Source organism: Scleropages formosus, chromosome 7 (assembly GCF_900964775.1).
Source record: "Scleropages formosus chromosome 7, fSclFor1.1, whole genome shotgun sequence".
In the NCBI taxonomy this organism is placed as follows: Eukaryota; Metazoa; Chordata; class Actinopteri; order Osteoglossiformes; family Osteoglossidae; genus Scleropages; species Scleropages formosus.
This window is the reverse complement of record NC_041812.1, coordinates 4,857,477-4,876,810: the sequence shown is the minus strand read 5'-3', so window position 1 is coordinate 4,876,810 and position 19,334 is coordinate 4,857,477. Positions and strand designations below refer to the sequence as shown.

General features: G+C 43.8%; 1 protein-coding gene across 1 annotated transcript in view; it reads right to left on the bottom strand.

Annotated features, from left to right (window-relative positions):
• cdh7a (cadherin 7a) overlaps window positions 1-19,334 on the bottom strand; it is an 86,153-nt gene that overhangs the window by 43,721 nt on the left and 23,098 nt on the right. Inside the window, exon 3 of the mRNA XM_029253486.1 lies at window positions 1,048-1,342. Coding sequence (XP_029109319.1) covers window positions 1,048-1,342 — 295 coding nt within the window. The remainder of the gene's footprint in view (window positions 1-1,047; window positions 1,343-19,334) is intronic.

Sequence of the window (19,334 nt, the reverse complement as noted above, 5' to 3'; positions counted from 1 at the left end):
CTTCAAAAGCACAGCCGCATGTATCAGAAAAACTCAAATCGATTCTTACGCTATCTGAAAATGTTGGGTAAATTTATTTATTTATTTGTTTGCTTCTTTATTTGTTTAATCTGATGCTCCTGTTTGATGGCATGGCATTTATATAGGTCTTTGCGTCTCAGCCTTCGATCTTTCTCATGGCGCTTGATTTTTTATAAAGCCATTTCACGGATATTCTTTCCACTGGAGAGACAAAGACGAAAAAACTCCATAGCAATAATTCTCAGAATCATTTTGTAAACAAAATCTGTGTTATTCCTTTTCAGACCGTAAAGCTTTCATTATTTACAGTTTTTCAGCCATATCCAGGTGAACCAGTGATGAACTACGGTACGTTCACACCAGCTCGAGGCTTCACAGAAGACGAGGTCCCGAACTCTGGTAATATTTTTATATCACTTTATTTCCTAGTATGTGGGAGAAGAAAAGGTATCTACTTTTTAGTTTGCGGCACATGTTGTTCCATTCTTGGCAAAGAGTCACATAAATTCCAAATGAGCGCTTAATCCCCTCTCCCTATTCAGGCAGAATTGGCTGCGGGTATTGTGGTGCGGTGAGCTTAGATTTTTCCTCCTGTCATGAATACCTCTGGAAGTGTTACCTTACATGTCCTGTTGAATTTAAACCTGCTATCTGAGCGCACAGCTCTGCCGTACCTTTGTTTGCTGGGCTTGTGTTTCTGTTGTATCCATTTTTTTTCACACATATGAAGGATGCATTAGCTACTTTACCTCAATACCTGCCGTTTGGAACTTAATGCAGGTTCTGCTCACAGCTTACACTATTTTTCAAAGGAAAGACTTACACGGCTAAATGGCTGTTTTATTGCACTTTTTGTAAAGAAGAGCACGTTAAGCACCTTGCTCGACCGAATTGACTTAGGAACCTTTTCGTCTTGATACCCACCACCAGTGTGTTACAGTCTTTAATGACTTATGGCACTGATGCTGCTATCGCCATGGCAACCATGTTGCTGGTACCCAAGTGACACCCCCCCGCCATACCTACCAACAGGGGACATCTCAGGGACTCCTGCTGTGTAGGGCCCATCCAGGAACTTCGGCTCATTATCGTTGATGTCCTGAACCTTGATGATGAACTCAGACTCGGGCTCCACAGGCCGGTTTGTGTAGCGGTCCAAAGCCTGGGCGCGGAGCGTGTAGTAGGCCTGCTCCTCGCGATCCAGCCGTTTGGTGGCATGGATGTCTCCCGTGTTCTCGTCTATGATGAAGATGGAACTGGCGCCCTCCCCGGAGAGGACATATTTCACCCGACCCTCCCCTTTATCCACGTCTGAGTGCAGCTGAAGGGCAGAGAAAGGGGTGAGAGGTCAGAGGTCAATGTAAGGAAGTTAACAGCCAGTTTTCTCACAGGGTCATTTCAGGTCAATTTTGTGTGCTATTCTCCTTAAAATTCGTTTCATTAAGTACTGTTTGTTACATCTACAATGGGGGGAAAAGCAAGTGGATGATGGTTAAAATGTAAAGCACCAGAAACTGTCCGTAAGACTTTCTTTTGTTAATTTTTCGTCCAAGAGGCAGTAAAATGAGGTTTGAACTGCTGATGACACCTGAAGGCGGTATGGATTTGTTTGTGTACCATGACAGTGATTTTTCTTTTTTTCCTCCTGTTTTTGTCTTATCCACACCTTAGGAATTTACTGGAATAATATAAGAAACGAATATACAGTAATAAATAAATAAGCTGCTGTCGTCTGTGCTGCGATGCATGATTCCTTGCGAAGGATGATGAATTTGCACTGAAAGCGGGTCCTGCAGATGGAGTGCGTACACAGACACACTGCACGTGACCTCAATGCAGCGCTTACACTTTCTTTTTGTTTTTTTTTTATCGTTATTATGCTGGATTTTATTTTTTTTTGCCTTTATTTATTTATTTGGTTATGTTTCCTTATTTATATATATATTTTCAATCAATCGACTGAGATGCTTCTTCAGCAAAATGTAAATGTGGGCACAGCAGAGTGCTTGTGAATCCACCCCAAACAAAGCAGAAGCCCGCTAAATCACTCCTGACACAGACCTACCGGTGCGTTTGAGCGTAACACCCCAGGGAAGCAGGCCACGTGCTTTTGTTTGCTGCTCGAACATATATTACAGGTAAAGAACTTATTTTGGGAATTGCAGCATTAAAATGCTGTCGTGCAATTAGTATTTTTGTTGCTGTGGTGCATAGCATATGGTTTTATGTTTCTTGCTCACACCTTGCCAAACAAAGAGCTTTCTCTCCCTTTCTTGAATCATCTCTCTGGCTTTCTGGCTTTGTTTAACAGTGGTCCCCAGAGTATACCAAAGTGCAAATAAAGCTGAAGGCTTTAAAAAAAAAAAGATAAAAGTCTTCTGTGTAGCGTTTGGGGGTTTTGGGGGGTGCGATTTTCTCCCAATCGGTGAGCTGCGCACACACAGCGTCGAGCCAAGCGAAAACGCAGAGTCCATACCCATAAGCGAAGCTGGCAGCCGTACAGAACGCCAGTCCACACAACGCCGCTCAGCTCTCTTGATGAAGAAGTGCCCGCTGGAGCCCCAGTACAAGGGCTGTTTGGACATGCTGGCAAGTGCACTGCAAGAGGCTGGAGGTGCATCCAGCACCCTGTCCGCACATGGGGAGCAACCATGGAACGGACGCACAAAAAACAGCGTGCGGCCAAGGCGGGCCTATCTGGGCCCACCTGGCGGGCTTCCCTCTCGTGGCACCCGTGCCAAGATCCCAGGGCCACCAACTGGTTGAGTGCCACAGCGGCCGAATGCCAAACGCCTCGACAGACGGCTGTCCAAAGCAGTAGAGCTTGACCCGGGTTCAACGCCGCCTGGACACCGCAAGAGCTGGCGGGGTCACTCTGTGGTTCCCGTCTCATTTGGCTCGTTTGGTCAGAGAAGTCTTCTCATGTGGAACGTGGTGTCGTTGCCAGGCACAGTGGCCGCAATCTCTCCGAGACCTTCTTTCTGATATCTGCAGGGCGCGTGCTGTGTGCGTGCTGTTGAGAGGATGGTCAGATGATGCCCGTATCTCTGTGATCGCTTTCAACACCTCGGTAGGGGAGCCCTGACTCATTAGCCTCCAAACATAGATGGAGAGAAACATGAGCAAGGAGTGCTGCATTTGCTAACATCAAGCAGGCCACTTGGGAGAAATCTGGCAGACCAAACCATATTTAGACTATTATAAGCACTGGAAGAAAAAAGTACGTAGAACAAACACTGGGAAAACTGTCATTGCTCGCTCAATACATCAGTCCATCAATAAAATAAATCAGATCCACAAAAGGCACAGGGGCTTTTTCAACAGAAAATAAACTTTGTTGCTGATGGATCCCATGTCTAACCAATAATGACTCCGTGGCTCGGTGATTAAGCCCAGAAGGGTCAAAAGTTCACGACCTTAGTTTGGGGTACGGCGATATTGTTGACGAGACAATGACTCTATCATGGTTGACTCTTCCTTTAATTAAATTCCCGGTTTTGTCACAATACCAAGAGCACAACAATCACCCATGCCCTGCTGTAAATAAATAGCTGAAGTTAATTTGTGCCCGGCTTGGATTTGAATGCGTCTTTGTGCACAGAATAATCGGGCGGCTTTCGACCAAGAGTCATGCTCCCGTGCTCTGCCTGTGTTCTCGGTGATGCCGCGCCGGCAGAAAAAAAAAAGCAAACAAATATACCACAGTGGAGGTACTCCGCACACAAGGCTGATTTATTCACTTATTCCCTTCCCTGCCAGGCTAGGCACGGTTCTGCCCTCCGAAGAGCTTTCCGCTCAGTGGTCTGCCCCCCCACAACACCCCCCTCTTCACGGTACGCCCGCGAAAGAGAGAGAGGTTCCGGCTGGACGGTGCCGGGGACAGCTGCTCTCTCCATTCTGCCGTGCCGACCAGTCCCGGCACCTGAAATGGCTTTTCCCCCTCCCTTCACTCCCTCCTGTAAGTATGCCTCAATTACAGACCCCCTGCACTGGGATCACCTCTCGTGCCCACCAGCCGTGTCTTCGGCTCTCTAAGTGGCCTTCTGGCAGTGTCACTTTGTGTACCCTGCTGTATGTCTGCTGACAGTCAGCTGGGGCAGAGATGCTGAGAGGATGGGGATGGGGTGAAGGTGACACTAAGTCCAAGTCCTGGGCACCTCTGGTCACCATGGTGCAGAGTGTCATACGCCATGTGTGTATGCAGACATGAGTGTGCAGGAGGGGTGGAATGGGGTAAAGGTTGCAGATGGGGTTGCTTATAGAGCAGAATCCACAACGCAAATTATTATTAGGGTGGCACGGTGGCATAGCAAGTACTGCTGCTCACAGCGCCTAAGTGGTGCGAGAGGGCATGGGGTGGATCCCCATTTAGTTTATGTGGCCCCGTGACTATGTGGGTTTCCTCCGGGTGCTCTGGTTTCCTCCCACAGTCCAAAGACATGCTGTTCAAGTTCTCCCATAGTGTATGAGTGACAGAGAGAGTGTGTGTGTGTCCCACTGATGTATGGATGAGTGACCCAGTGTAAGTAGTATATCTAGCAGTGTAAGTCACCGCAGTGAATAAGGTGTGTGGGCTGATAACACTACATAGAGTTCATTGGAAGTCGCCTTGGAGAAAAGCATCTGCTAAATAAATAAGTGTGCATGTAAAAATTATGGGCGCAACCAGTGTGGGTGAGTTTAAAAGTGTCGAGAATAATGCACAGCTTGCAGCCCTGTTTGCTCCATGTTCACTAAAAGACTATACATGATATATAGAATAAAAAAGTAAAAAGAGTAAAAAGCTTTGGTTATGAAGTGCAGTTAAAGATGGATTAAGTGGCACCCCCTTCACCCTCGCTGGAACGTGCCATGTTGCCATTAAAGCAGACAATGGAAAAGGGCACAAGGCGACGGGCGCCCCTTCCAATCCCCTTGCCAGGAAGGCAGCCAGGTTATCACGGAGAGCATATTGCGCTCTGATAAATTAAATGTCATTACAACCCTGCCATTTTGTCCCCTGGCAGTCATGGAGACCAATTACTCCCAAATATTACAAACGGCGCTCGGTTTGTATTCCGCTAATTTCGCACTCGTCTGCCTCGCCACGTCTGCGAAAGGGGGGCACCAGTGGCTTTTCATTAGTGCCATGTAGTTTGCCAGCATCTGTCACTGACAGGCGTGTCTCTTACCAAAGTTTATGCTGTGCAGGAAAGAAGGGCTGCGATGTCAGAATATGGAATATCCGATGTGACCAACCTTCCTCGTATGCCTTAAGACTGACTCAGTCCCGTGCTTTGTTGCTATGACTAAGTTGCTATAATAGCCTCGTTTTTTTTCAGATGCTTCCCATCAAAGCTAATTATGACTGTAGAACGAAGGCGCTGTCCATTCATGTCATTCACATGAGTCGCAGTCTCTGGTGTGAAAAATCACTGAACCAAAATCACTATGTGTTACGTGGAACAGAGGATGCGGAGGAGGCTGGACCCAAGTGCAGGATTGTTTATCTAGAACCAAGGAATGAGACATGTTCTGGTTGTCGGGGATGGACGAAGGGTCGGTCGATCGGCGGTCAGGGCGAGAGGGCAGATCGATAGTTGAAGTCGGGAGGCAAGGCGAATGGTCAGGACAGCTGGTAGCATCGTGGTTAGAGCTACTGCCTTCGGACCCAAAGGTTGCAGCTTTGATTCCCCATCTAGCTGTTGTACCCTTGAGAAAAGTACTTACCCTACAATTGCCCAGCTGTATAAATGGGTAAATAATTGTAGGTAGACAAACATTGTAAGTTGCTTTGGAGAAAAGCATCAGCTAAATGAATAACTGTAAATCAGGAGCCAGGGAACGAAGAATAGGATACGAGGACAAAGGGGAGCAGGACATGGATTGCAGTCAGTATCACTGGAGTAGAGGGGACGGTTGTCTCTATGAGATACGGGGCTGAGGAGCGCTCTTTTAAGGTCGAGTGCTCCGATTAATGCCAGGTGTTGCTGGTTGAGGTGCGGGTGTGGACATGACACTATGGTCATGCAGCCACTGCTAGGTGAGGAAGGAAAACTTGGTCCAGGAAGTTGTGAATTCGCAAAGGACATGGAGGCGCTAAGGGAACACCAGCGCACTTTCTCCAGTTGGTTCCTGATGACATGTTTATGGTAGGTGTTCAGAGCAGAAGACTTACTGCTCTTGCTATGCTGCTATCATGATGTCCCTCAGTGTAACAGCACTTAAGAAAATGAATGTTGCACGAATTGTTTCATTACGTTCACATTCAAACGGACAAATTTAAATATAAGGACCACGTACCAAATGCTGAGTCTTGCAATGACACAGGAGCTCCTTTTTGTTTCCTAACACTACCAATATGCCCATTCTGCATTTGGTTCATTGTTAAATCAGATTTCTAGACTGAAAATCTGAATTTGCTGTTATATTTATCCATCCTTTCATATCACATACTGTTATTCTCCCACATCACAGCCTTTACCATAACAGCCACTTTATATTTTGTCAAAGGCCTGTAAATTTCCATTCATTGTGGCCTCTTCTTTGACGTCTGTCAAAGACACTAGCAGCTTGGTTGCGTTAAGCCAACGTTAGGTAACTGAACAACACCGAAGCATTTCTTTACTATACGCAATGCATTGTATCTAGTAAATCCCCCATACAGTAAAAGCAACTCTCATAAACATTTTGGGAAACGCAGTTAAAGAGGCACAGTGGGGATTCATGGGACTGCAATGAAGATGCTGTAATCTTGAAAGTATGGTTTATATATCACCTGGAGACTGGGATTGATGTGAACTCAAGTGCAGAGGTTTATTGTTTAAAAAAAAAAAAACAAAAGTACTCCAAGCTATGAACTGAGGACTCGTAATGAAGTGAAGATGTCCAGGTTTGGAATGTGGAGATGCTGAGACTTGGACAAAGAACACAGGAGACTTCAAGCAGACAAGGACAGGTATGGGCTTGGATCAGGACTGGAGAAACAGACTCCGTAACAAACGGGTTGGCGTATTCTGTCGGGTTGCACTGATGTTCCTCTCATTGCTCTTATGATGATTGTAATTAGGTGCAGGTGTGTGGGGAAGGGCTCAGAGAACTGCTGAGCACAACTCTGGGATGTGGGTGTGACGCTAATTCTGCACATTACCATACCATAGCATTACCATATATACATGCATACACTTGCTTAAGCAGTAAGATTATCATAATAATATCCTGCAGTTATAGCATGATCATCTGACTGTATCAGTTCCATTTAAGTGTAGCTCTACAACCTAAAATATGTAGGTATTTATATATAGAAAAAAGAAAAAAAAAACTTTTTTCATTAAATGTGCGATACATCGCTGTGAATACGCGCACGCAAAAACACAAAAAGTTACTGTCATGTAAAATGATCACCGTTCATTATGGTTATCTTATGCAGAAGCATTGCGTCTACAGATAGGGACCCAAAGGGACTTTCATATCCGGTTGAGGAACAAAGATGTGGCTCCAGCGCTGCATTTGCAAACTGGCACAAACACATTGGGATTCTGTCAGGGCGAGCACTAATAGTATTACATTCCAAACAAGTGCATACTGTTTAATGGGTACTTAACCGCATTTGCACTTCCACAGAACAACAACTTGATTGTGCTGCCATTATTTGAAATAATTATTGTCACAAGGCAGGCAACAAGCAAACACAGTGCCAGGCAGCGAATGGCTTCAAATGCAAACCACGCACACCCTCTGGGGACTTTTTCTGTTGCAGTGGTGTGCCAGGGTTATGGATTCAAGGATAGCTATAGAGACGAAGGGTAAGGACCAGCATTTATATTTATTTATTCAGCAGACACTTTTCTCCAGAGCAACATACAATGGATACTATGTAGTGTCACCAGTCCATACACCTTATTCACCAAGGTAACTTACACTGATAGCTACACTACTTACGCTGGGTCACTCATCCGCACGTCAGTGGAACACACACTCTGTGTGAACCTGAACAGCATGTCTTTGGACTGTGGGAGGAAACCAGAGCCCCCAGACAAAACCCACACAGACATGAGGAGAACATGCCAACTGTGCACAGACTGAGTGGGGATTGAACCCATGCCCTCTCACACCACCCGGGGGGCTGTAAGGCAGCAGCGCTACTCGCTGTAGCGCCGTGCCGCCTTACAGAACCCAGCAAACCTAATGACATTAGCTTAGGTTAACCAGGACATGGTGTGTGCTGTGAAAGGCCTTCAGAGTGAGCCTCGGAAGGTTCCTCACATGCATTAGATTAAATCCCCGCAGGTATGCTAGGGCTGAGAGGAGGCAATCGGACCGGGATGCGCTTGGCGTGCTCTAAATGTGTGTAATGGCTCGATATCGAGTGAGCAAGGATACAGGGTAGGGGTGGAGGTAATCTTACTTCAGGTGGAGCATCCATTGACACAGAGCAAGTGACTGCAAGGAGGAAAGGTGCCTTTCTGCATCTTCTACACTCGAGCATTAGCACATTAGCAGTCCATCGCAGCTTGGACTCCCGACCGCTATTTATAAAACCTTTTCTGGCTGAGACTCCGTGTCCATATCGTGAGCAAATGGCAGTCCCCGGATTGCGAATGAGTTTTGTTCTAAAGTCTGTCTTTAAGTCGAATTTTTAAGTAAGTCGGAACAGTTCGGTACGGTTCGTGTCTAACATCAGTTAGTCGAATGTTTGTCTTAGTATATAGTATATGGTGTACCTTTCTATGCATAAAATACATTAAATAAACACTTCCTGATACAGTAACACATCTTTAATAATAATAATAGTAATAATAATAATAATAATAATAAGAAGAAATGTAACTACAGTATTTGTAACAGAGAGACACTGTTAACAGCAACGTGGTCTGACTGAAAAGAACAAAGTCTTTGTCCTACCTCGGGCCCACGAACCGACGAACTGCTGTAGACACGCAATTTAGCGCCCGTTTCTTATTACAAACCATTGTATGTAACTCGAATTTTTAACACAATAGGCTTTACTGGGGTTGGTTGATAACTGGGGGGAATGGTGGCACAGCGGGTTTGACCGGTGCCCGCTGTGTGGCGGGTCACTGCAACCCTGCTCAGGACAAGGGGTGGTTGACGTTGACGTTGACGTTGACGTTGACCTTGGTTGGTTTGTTCATTCATAACTACGGATTGTGCGTGAGTCAGATGTTCGTAACTCGAGGACCGCCTGTACTATAGAGACCCGAAAATAATTTTGCAAGTTTGCATATTCTGAATGTGAATGGAGAATATGCAGCATGCATAACCCCAAACGTAATTTTCAAAGAAGTATTGTGAGGTGAAACAAATTCTCTACATTGTTTTGATATATTATTGCATACTTGTAATGAAATAACCAGATAAGTTGCAATATAGAAATGCATTGCCCTGTGAGTTTTGTTCCAGTTTAATTCACTATCCTTTCTAGAAACGAAACTGCCTTTTTGTTTGTTTGTTTGTTTTTTTTATTTATTTTATTTGATTTTACAATACTGTACTCATATTTATTTATGTTAGCTATTTATATAAGCTTTGCTTTGAATTGGATTGATTAACCGGTACCTTCTGGCACATGTCTCACCTTTCTTGGAAAAAAAAAAAAAAAAAAAAAAAAACCTTTCTTCCATTCTGCGAAACCCTGAGGTGAATCAACGTACAAAAAGCACTATATAAATGCAAATGGTATTGTATCACTCCATGCTGCTACACCATTCTTAGGCTTTCAAATAAGGCATTTTCCCATTCAACAGAATCAGGGATGTCAGCTCATATCACTCCTCAAAAAAAAAAAGGAAAAAATGTCAGCCAGATTCTATCAAAGGAGGCTGCTGGTGAAAGAGGCCCAGTTCCCTTCCCGTAATGACCTGAAAGAGGGCCTATTCATGATCTCCATTTGCGGGAGTGCGAGCGAACCACGCCAAACCCGCCAGCCGAAAGCCTAAGCGATTGGCAACCTGGCAGCTTTCGTCTGCGCCGATGACAAATGGCCACGACGGCAAGCATCGTGAACGAGGAGGAGGAGGAGGAGAGGGGGCTCGAGATTAAAAGGCGCCCTGCTCCTGTATTGCATTTAATTACCAAACACATGTTTGGGAGCCACTCCAACAGGAGAAGGGGGGAGCGCCGTCGACCCAGAACACGGAACGCGCGGGCGCCATCTCACATCTGATTTGTCCGCCTCGCCCGCAGACGATCGAGGGGGAATCAGAAGTGGGTTTTTCTTCCGACACAGCGGCAAAGGGGAAATAACGCAGCGTGTCAAACTGATGCGCTGGGGATGGAGGGGGGAGGATGGGTGGGGTAGTTCGGAGGCAAACCCAGCCTGCACTTCATTAAGCACACATTTAGCGGGCGAAACGCAAGTTGGTTTTGGCAGCGCGGCAAAGAAATGTAAATGGACTCCAGCGCTCTGACTGCTGGCCCAGTGTCCCGGCAAAGACTCATCAAAGGATCCATGCCAATTAAAGGAGATTTATGGGCTGTCCTCCAGGGAGGCCTCAGAGAGGGGACTGGAAATATGATCTGTGGAATTGCACAGTGGAGTTCCCGCGCATGTATAGATCAAACGTGAAGTCCTGCAGCGGGCTGCCTCCAAGGGGCCTTGCGCACGTCCGCCATGTAGGGCTCTTCTCCATCGAACCCGCGTTGACATGCAAATCACAGTAATGACCCTGACACCTTGCGCACAATGTGATCGACTACAACGGCCAAGGACGATACTAACAGTTCCTTGTCCGCCCGGGAAGAAAAAAGTTTTCCAACAATTTTCTAAAACACAAGGAAGGTCGGAAGAAAGCTTAGTGGTTAATAACGAAGAAGCTACCGGAAGCTTTTGGTTTCAAATACTACCTGGGGCAGCAGGCAGTTTAGTGGTAACAGCCATTTACGTGCGATTAGTAGAACTCAGGTTTGACTCCCGTCTCCTGCTCTAATTCACTTGCGAAAAGCACTTACCCTGAATTACCCAACTGCAAATGGGTAAATCACTCTAAGCAGCTTAGTGTGCAACCCAAACATTGTAAGTTACTTTGGAGAGAAGTTTCAACTATGTAAAGAATGATGTTGGAGTTTTGAGGGACAGCAGGTGGTGTAGTGGTTAGAGGTGCTGTCTTGCACTCAGATTTCTCAGGCTTTGTACCCCACCTCCTGCCAAATACTCTAATTACTTCCAATCAAAATGAACCTGCTGTAGAAATGGGTAAATCATTCTAAGTTGCTTTGGAGATTATCATGAGCAAAATAAGTACATTTAAATAGATGTAAATTGTAAATCCACTCCTGCTCTCTCACTGAGCTCACAGTATGTCCAGCTGTTCCAACAGGTAAAATTGAAAAATACTGAAAAACTCTTTTTTTTAAGCTATGCAACAACAATAATAGTAATACTCTGTAAAAAGCCCATTGTATTGATCATCCACTACACCCCCACCAAACTGCTACATTCTTCTGCATCTGCCTGCTTGAGGGTCCTAGGTACATTTACATTTAGCTGACACTTCTCCTCAAAGCAACTTACAATGTTAAGGTCACACTTATCACATGCTAACAATCACACACACATTTTCAGAACCGCTTGTCCCATACAGGGTCACGGGGGAACCGGAGCCTACCCGGTAACACAGGGCGTAAGGCCGGAGGGGCAGGGGACACACCCAGGACGGGACGCCAGTCCGTCGCAAGGCACCCCAAGCGGGACTCGAACCCCAGACCCACCGGAGAGCAGGACTGCGGTCCAACCCACTGCGCCACCGCACCCCCTACTGCTAACAATCATTTACCCATTTATAGAAGTGGGCAATTTTTAGGAGAGCAATTTAGAGTAAGCATCTTGCTCAAGGGTAATACAGCTGGAAGTGGGGATCAAACCTACAACCTTTGGGTCTAAAGGCAGTAGCACTCACCACTACACTACCAGCTGTACCAGTAAAACACCCACATTCTCAGTCATGGCTCTATTGTGTTGGAACGACCTCCCCCTCTCACTCAGAACTGCTGAATCTCTGTCCACATTTAAAACGAATCTTAAAACTCGCCTCTTTCAGATTCACTTTGCCCGTCATCTCTTAAGTTCATGTAAGGTTGCCATGCCCACACCTCCGGGCCAACACGGAACACCTGGGACGCAACGCAGACTACAGCATAAAAGGCTGCGTCGGACAACCAGCTGATGCGGAACCTTGATCTGCCTCCTCGTTAGCGACCTTCTCTAGCCATTTCCTGTTCCCGAACGCCTTCCCCGAACCCGTCCCTTGTTCCCCCGATCTACTGCCTCCTTCGGATCATCGACCTCTTGCCTGTACACTGACCTCGCCTTTTGGATCCTCCCTGTTACGACGTTCGCACCTCGAAGACCCTTTGCCCGTCCTCTGACCTCCTCTCTTGGATTTCCCCGAAGACACCACCACGATTACCGCTCTGCACTTGGGTCTGCCGCTTCCCTCAGACGCGACCATGACAAAGGTGTAAATGTTCATGCACCATAACTTTAAGATCATACCCGGATAAACCTTTACACAGCTACTCCTGTAATGTAACGTAAATGTTTATGTATATCTCAAAAAAACAATATTACTAGGAAGGTGGTCAGAAATCGTGGATATTCGGATAAAGTTTTATGCAGTTACTCATGAGATGAACACTGGTTCATATGGTGGAAAGAAACAAACTAACTGAATCACACGTCTGCATCTAAGTGTCTCTTCTACTAATGTAATGAACACATTGTATTTCCTACGAGATGTACGTTGCTTTGGACAAAAGCATCTGCTAAATGAATACATGTTAATGCAAATGTATGGGTGCACCCCCCACGGAGCCTTGTGCTCAGTGAATCCATGATAGGCTTTAGATTACCATGACCCTACTCAGGACAAGCAATTCAAGATGATGATGATATTAATAATAATAATAATAATAAGAAGAAGAAGAAGAAGAAGAAGAAGAAGAAGAAGAAGAAGAAGAAGAAGAAGAAGAAGAAGAAGGGATATCAAATGTAGTGGGAAAATTAGGAACACTGAAGAAGGGCTTCTGGAACAACTTCAAGATGCTCCCAGGCTATCCAAATGCTTTGAAAGTTCCAAAAGTCGCTCCAGTGGGGACCACACATATTCAAAATGCTTGAATGAATTTCTTTTGCCTCTTGTTGTTAGCTCTCTAATGAAGATGTGTCGGTGATGCGGAGACCGTGGCCATCCATTATAAATGTTGACATAGCTAAACCAACCCCACAGATGTGGAGATGCATGCATAATTAACTGCGGCACAAGTCCTTCAAAGGGATCGCGCCCGAGTGTCTTGTACAGGCGTGATCCACACTGATGTTCAAACAATGCTCTTAGAGCGCTTGTCAGGGTTTCTAATGGAGCCTCTTATGGCTGTTAAGACCTGTTGTTAACATTATAAATTGTCCAAGGATCAGTTACCAACACTTTGTGTTCTCTCCAGCTCCTATGTATGCGTTGGTTATTTATCATAAGGATTATTGTTTTGTATGTTTGCATTCCTTTGCCTTACTGATACAGCGAAATAAAGCTATACTAAACAGTCAAGATGCAGGGGCAGCTGGTAATGTCGTTTTTAGAGCTGCTGCCTTTGGAGATAAAGGCTATATGGTTCAAATCCCACGTACTGCTGTAGGACCCTGGAGCAAGTTAGTTACCCTAAGTTGCTGCAGTAAAACTACCCAGCTGTATAAACAGGTAAAAACTCCTAAGTAGCTTAACATTGTAAGTTGCTTTGGACGAGAATGTTTTCGTTCAGCTGACACTAAAGGAAATTTAGGTTTTTAATTTTCAATTTTTAAATTTGAAAGAGGCAGGCTTTAATTTGCGGAAATCACTCAGAATACGGAAACGGAAATCCTTTCCAGTTCTGCTGTGTATTTGATTCGAATTCGGCATAAGCCGAACATAAACTTAAACATAAGCCGAACCTTCTCAGCAGATTTACCAGAATGACATCAACTAGCATTTAGTAGCTGGTAAAAACGTCTAATATTTCCGCGAACGGGCTGCGTTGAAAGGCTAATAGACGCGTACAACAAAGGAATCAAAGCTTCATAAAGTACAGCTCGGTAAGTGACTTATTGATGTAACGTCCTTTGGAACAAGTGATAAGAGAAGTCGTAATGTATGCAGCTTATGCGGTAGCTGTGAGTTTTGCATGAAAAATACCGTCCTTGGTGTATTACGTTGTTAAAAGATGAAAGCGGTTACTTTGGGACATTCGTACACCTTGAAAATCCCATGCCTGGCTCTGTAAAATATTCTGCATAAACTAATACATTTTTATAATTAAGAATAAGGGTGTGTGAGGGGTGCATTCAGCCTGTGTGGACAGAAGCTCAGCGTGCTGATTTCAGCCCTGCACACATTTTGCAGTCAGATGCCGGCATCCTGGGACCCACAGAGCTCATAGGCTCTTACTCAAAGCTGGGCAAAGATCTCTCCGGCGACTCCTCAGCCGTCACTCTAGTCGGTATTTAATGATGAGAGTTATTCCCAAGTAACAGCTGCACTTGTGCAGAATAAAATGCACCGGCATGGTAAATGTGTAGTTGTCCGCCGTGCTGAGAATGTGATGGACGCCGCAGTAAATGCTGCTCGTACCATTCCGGCCTCTTACATCCATGTGTCTCACGGCGACAGTCCTGTAATATTTCATCTCGGCCTTTACTGTCACAAAGAAAAAAAGCAAATTATTGTTTTCTGGACTGGATCTTCTCTGGGGCTCTGCACCTAACGGTTTGTGGCTTGAAATTGAATTACGACCAATTATCGCTGGCAATTATCAGGAACACAATATGTTTTTGTTCCCAGAATAGTACAGATTAGTAGGTTACGGAATATGTTCCAAAACTGTAAGCACGTCTGGACAAATATGGCACCCACAGTTCTAATGGTATACATGGAAAAGTAAAAATATTCATTAATCCCATCTCACACATATGAAATGTTTCACAGAAATTCATTTGCCCAGTATAAAGTGGCATAATGTAATGTTTAATGTATTTTGTTTACATTATATATGCTGCAAACACATGCATTATTCATAATGGAGAAGCAGCAAAATGCAGGAGCACCAGTTTTCCATTGGTTTAACTGACCGAAACCTAAATATATTATCAGTTCCGACCCCTTTGTGGCCCATTGCTTTCGGTCCCTGGATGGTAACAGCCTTTCCAGTGACCTGTGTCGTAAAATTAAACCTGACTGCTTTGTAAAAATTCACACAAATTGTTTAAAAATGATTATTCATTTATGCGAACGGTCATCCGCAGTTGCATCAGATTTTCATCGATCGGTCCAGATTCTGAAATGTTACCCCAAGGAGCCTGTAGCATTAGAGCTGAAAACAATTAATATTCAAATTGAAAACTTACGGTCTTGGTCACATCAGTCCGAAGACTTTGACGGTCCTGAGAAAGTGTTGACGGCCGTCTTGGCATCCTGAGCGATACATTTCTTTATACAGCCTCTCCATACTGAATCACTGTGGTAGGACAACATGTCACGGCGGTCGAGATAAAGGGGACGGCCTGCGCATTAATAAAGTCTACTTTGTATGCGCTTTTACTACGGAGGCCGTTCTAATGAAATCCTCCTTCCACGACCATATCTGTCGCACCCCTGACCCAAGTGCATCAAATCGTTTCGGCGTCTACAGAGCCGCTCCGCAGACACACGCCACAGACTTAGCATATCTTTTTTCGGGCAACGTTAATTTATTTTGTGAGTTTTATTTATAGCTAATGTCTGCAACACGTAACATAGCAGATGGAGGAGAAGAGAGGAGACCATAAAAAGGCTTTTAGAAAATGCGTTCAAAGTGCATGGCAAACAAGCAAATTGGTCCGCTGGTGAAATGTTTTATAGAAACAGTGACTTCAAAATGACGTGTCGGGAATTATGACGTTTTAAGATAAACCAGTCGAGGACTTCAGCTAAAGCATATTCACTCTATAAGCTTCCAGCACAACCAGTTTCTGAGACGTGTCATAATTTGAATGAATGTATGAATAAATAAATAGAAATTATAAATAAAAATGTATTTTTAAAATAATTCATTATTTAAATTAAAAATTATATATATACACACACACACACACATTTTCAGAACCGCTTGTCCCTTACGGGGTCACGGGGAACCGGAGCCTACCCGGCAACACAGGGCGTAAGGCCAGAGGGGGAAGGGGACACACCCAGGACGGGACGCCAGTCCGCCGCAAGGCACCCCAAGCGGGACTTGAACCCCAGACCCACCGGAGAGCAGGACTGCGGTCCAACCCACTGCGCCACCGCACCCCCCATTATATATATATATATATATTTATTTATATATTTGCTGGGGATATATGCATGGTTCTAATTCCGACATTTGTTGTTTTCACCTCTACTGCTACAGGTTCCTTTGCACAACTCTTCATAATTTCGACTGATCACTCAAGATGTCCAACCGCAGCGGATGGCGATTTGTATAAATGAAAAATAATTTCTAAACAATTTGTACTTTTCTTTTAAAAAAGCAATAACGTTTCATTTTACAATACAGGTAATTCAAAAGGCTGTTACCATCCAGGGACCGAAAGCTAAGAGCTACAAAGGGGTCAGAACTGGTCATATATTTTGTTTTCAGAGTTGAACCAATGGAAAACTGGTGTTCCTGCATTTTGCCATTTCTGCATTCTGAATAATACATGTGTTTGCAGCATATGCAATGTAAACACAAAACATCTATGTGAAATTGGTGCGAGCTCAAGAGAAACGTAAGGCCTGTTCTTTGCGGACGCTCTTGAAATATTTTTGAAAACGCGTCTGAAACACTCGCATAAAGGGTGTCGCTGTGGACGTTAGTATCTGTATTTTTTGGACCATAATACGAGACATTCTATAAATAGTGAGTTGTATCGTCTCTCAGTAAGTTGTTTAGAGATGTGTACAGCTGCGGCCTTTGCTTTTCAGGAAGACATGGTAAGCTACATAGCAATGAAGAGTCGGAAAATCTCCTCACATCCCCGATGAGTCATATTTCTGTGTAAATGCTGACGCGTTCCTGCTTTTTCCCCCACAAATGAGTCCAGTCTGGCACTGAAAATGTTCACTATTAATTTTCCACAGCTTTGTCTATATAATTAATGTTTCATTTGCAAGACCAGCTCATAAGACTGATTACATTTTCATCTGTAACGGCTTCAAAATTAATGTTCTCGTATAAAATAGCCTGCTAGATTTCCAAACAGCTCCTTGAAAATGTGATAATGTTGCATTTTGTCATAAGGAAATGAGCAGGTATAATTTATACACGAAATTAAGTGATCTAGCACATATTTCATATACTCTCTGTGAGGTTGTTTGTCTTAAGCTGAGTTTGAAATTCAGATGTATTATTGTAATTATTACTGAAGTTTTAACTGGTTCTGTGATGTATCAAAATTGCAAAAAGTCATTCATGGTTTAGTGGATGTGGTCTAACAAGGACCCAGTAAAATATAATATATGTTTTAATGGGGGGAATTGTTAATTGTTTATTCATTTAGCCTAAATATCTCTCCAGTCAATATTTTATTTATTTATACAACTGGCTAATTTTTACAGGAGCAATTTAGCAATATATATATATATATGCTGTACCTTCTACAGACAGTCCCCGACTTACGATTTTTCAACTTTACAATGGTATGATAGCGATATGCATTCAGTAGAAACCGTACTTTGAATTTTGAATTTTGATTTTTTCCTGGGCAAGCGACATGCGGTACAATATACTCTCTCGTGATGCTGGGCAACGGCAGCAATCCACACCTCCCAGTTTGCAACCCGGTCGCTAGCGAATACAACCGATACTCTGAAGTGTTCTGTGTCGCCAGTGTTTTTTTGGATCCCCCATCCGTATCTACGTTGTATTTTGTGCATCCATCATGTCTATGAAATGCTCATCAGTGTCTCCTGCGACTGGTGCGAAGAAGAAGAGGAGGGCAATTACTCTTAAGGAGAAACTCAAGATAATTGTCCAGCATGAAGGCGGCAAGCCCGCAATGGCCATCGCACGTGAACTTGGGACTTTCACAATCAACGATCTCGACCATCTTAAAGGCTAAGAAGTGATTATGTTTGGTAGGTTAGGTGTATTAAATGCATTTTCGACTTACGATATTCTTGACTTATAATGCGTTTATCGGAACGTAACCCCATCGTAAGTCGGGGATCATCTGTATATGTACCATATATGATATATAAATGCGGTATATACATTTAGTCATGATAAAATGCTCAGTTTTTATGCCAAAGGTTAGTTTATTCATTTTATCCATTTGTTTTGGCTGTTTGGATCAGTTCTGCAATCAAGACATGGTGTCAGAGGATATTTCAAAGTCTGCAGTGTTGAAGCAGTAAAGCTGAACTGTATAAAATCTTTATATATGTAATTCTAGCAAAATCAACAGTGTGCTCTCCCATCTGTATAGCCACTGGAGCTTTAATAGAAATATAAATCCTTCATTTGAAAAGCGTCACAGTGGTTTGCATTTCAGAAAATAGACCGTTTTGATGAAATATGAAGAAACCCATCTTACGTCATCTAGTAAACGCCTAACCTTTCTGCTGTTATTTCAATTATACCTAACAGTAATGAAATTAGGAGATAACGAGTAACAAGTATGACCGGACTGTTAGAGTCAGCTACAATAATAGCTAAAAGCAGAATGGATGGTTGATTTTTTTTACCATCCTAGAAATCAAAGAAATTTTTTTAATGGGAAATTATTAAATGAATTTGTTGGTTTGATGAGGACCAGGCAACTCTTGACATTTCAAGACCCAATTTCCAGACAACAATAATATATTCTAGTTACAACTGCAGCATTGATTCTGTAGGCAGTCATTTATACAGTTGACTAAACTTTGAATGTTTATTCATTTTTTAAGTTGTACCTGGACAGCTGACCTAGAAGCCCTGCAAGGTTTTTCCTCACAAAGACTATGTTTCACGTAGGTGGGCCGGATCTGTGAATATTTTATTTCTCCTTATTCTGGCAGCATCTGTGGCAATAATGAATCTGGACTCATTCTTCAGTTCCCATTTTCAATTTTCATCACTCTACGTGAACAGTGTTGCTGTCTTCCGCTCAAGAATACAGCAGCGCTCAATCCCATGGTGTGATCGCACCTCTGGAACTGTAAGGAATAAGTGACGAAAGATAAACCATCTTTGAACTTTGAGCTTTCATTAAAGTACTCAACTTGTTACTGTGAGACCTGTTCGTTTTTTACGCGAATCTTGACATTAGCACTACCGTAGTTTTGCAAACATTGTATTTTTTC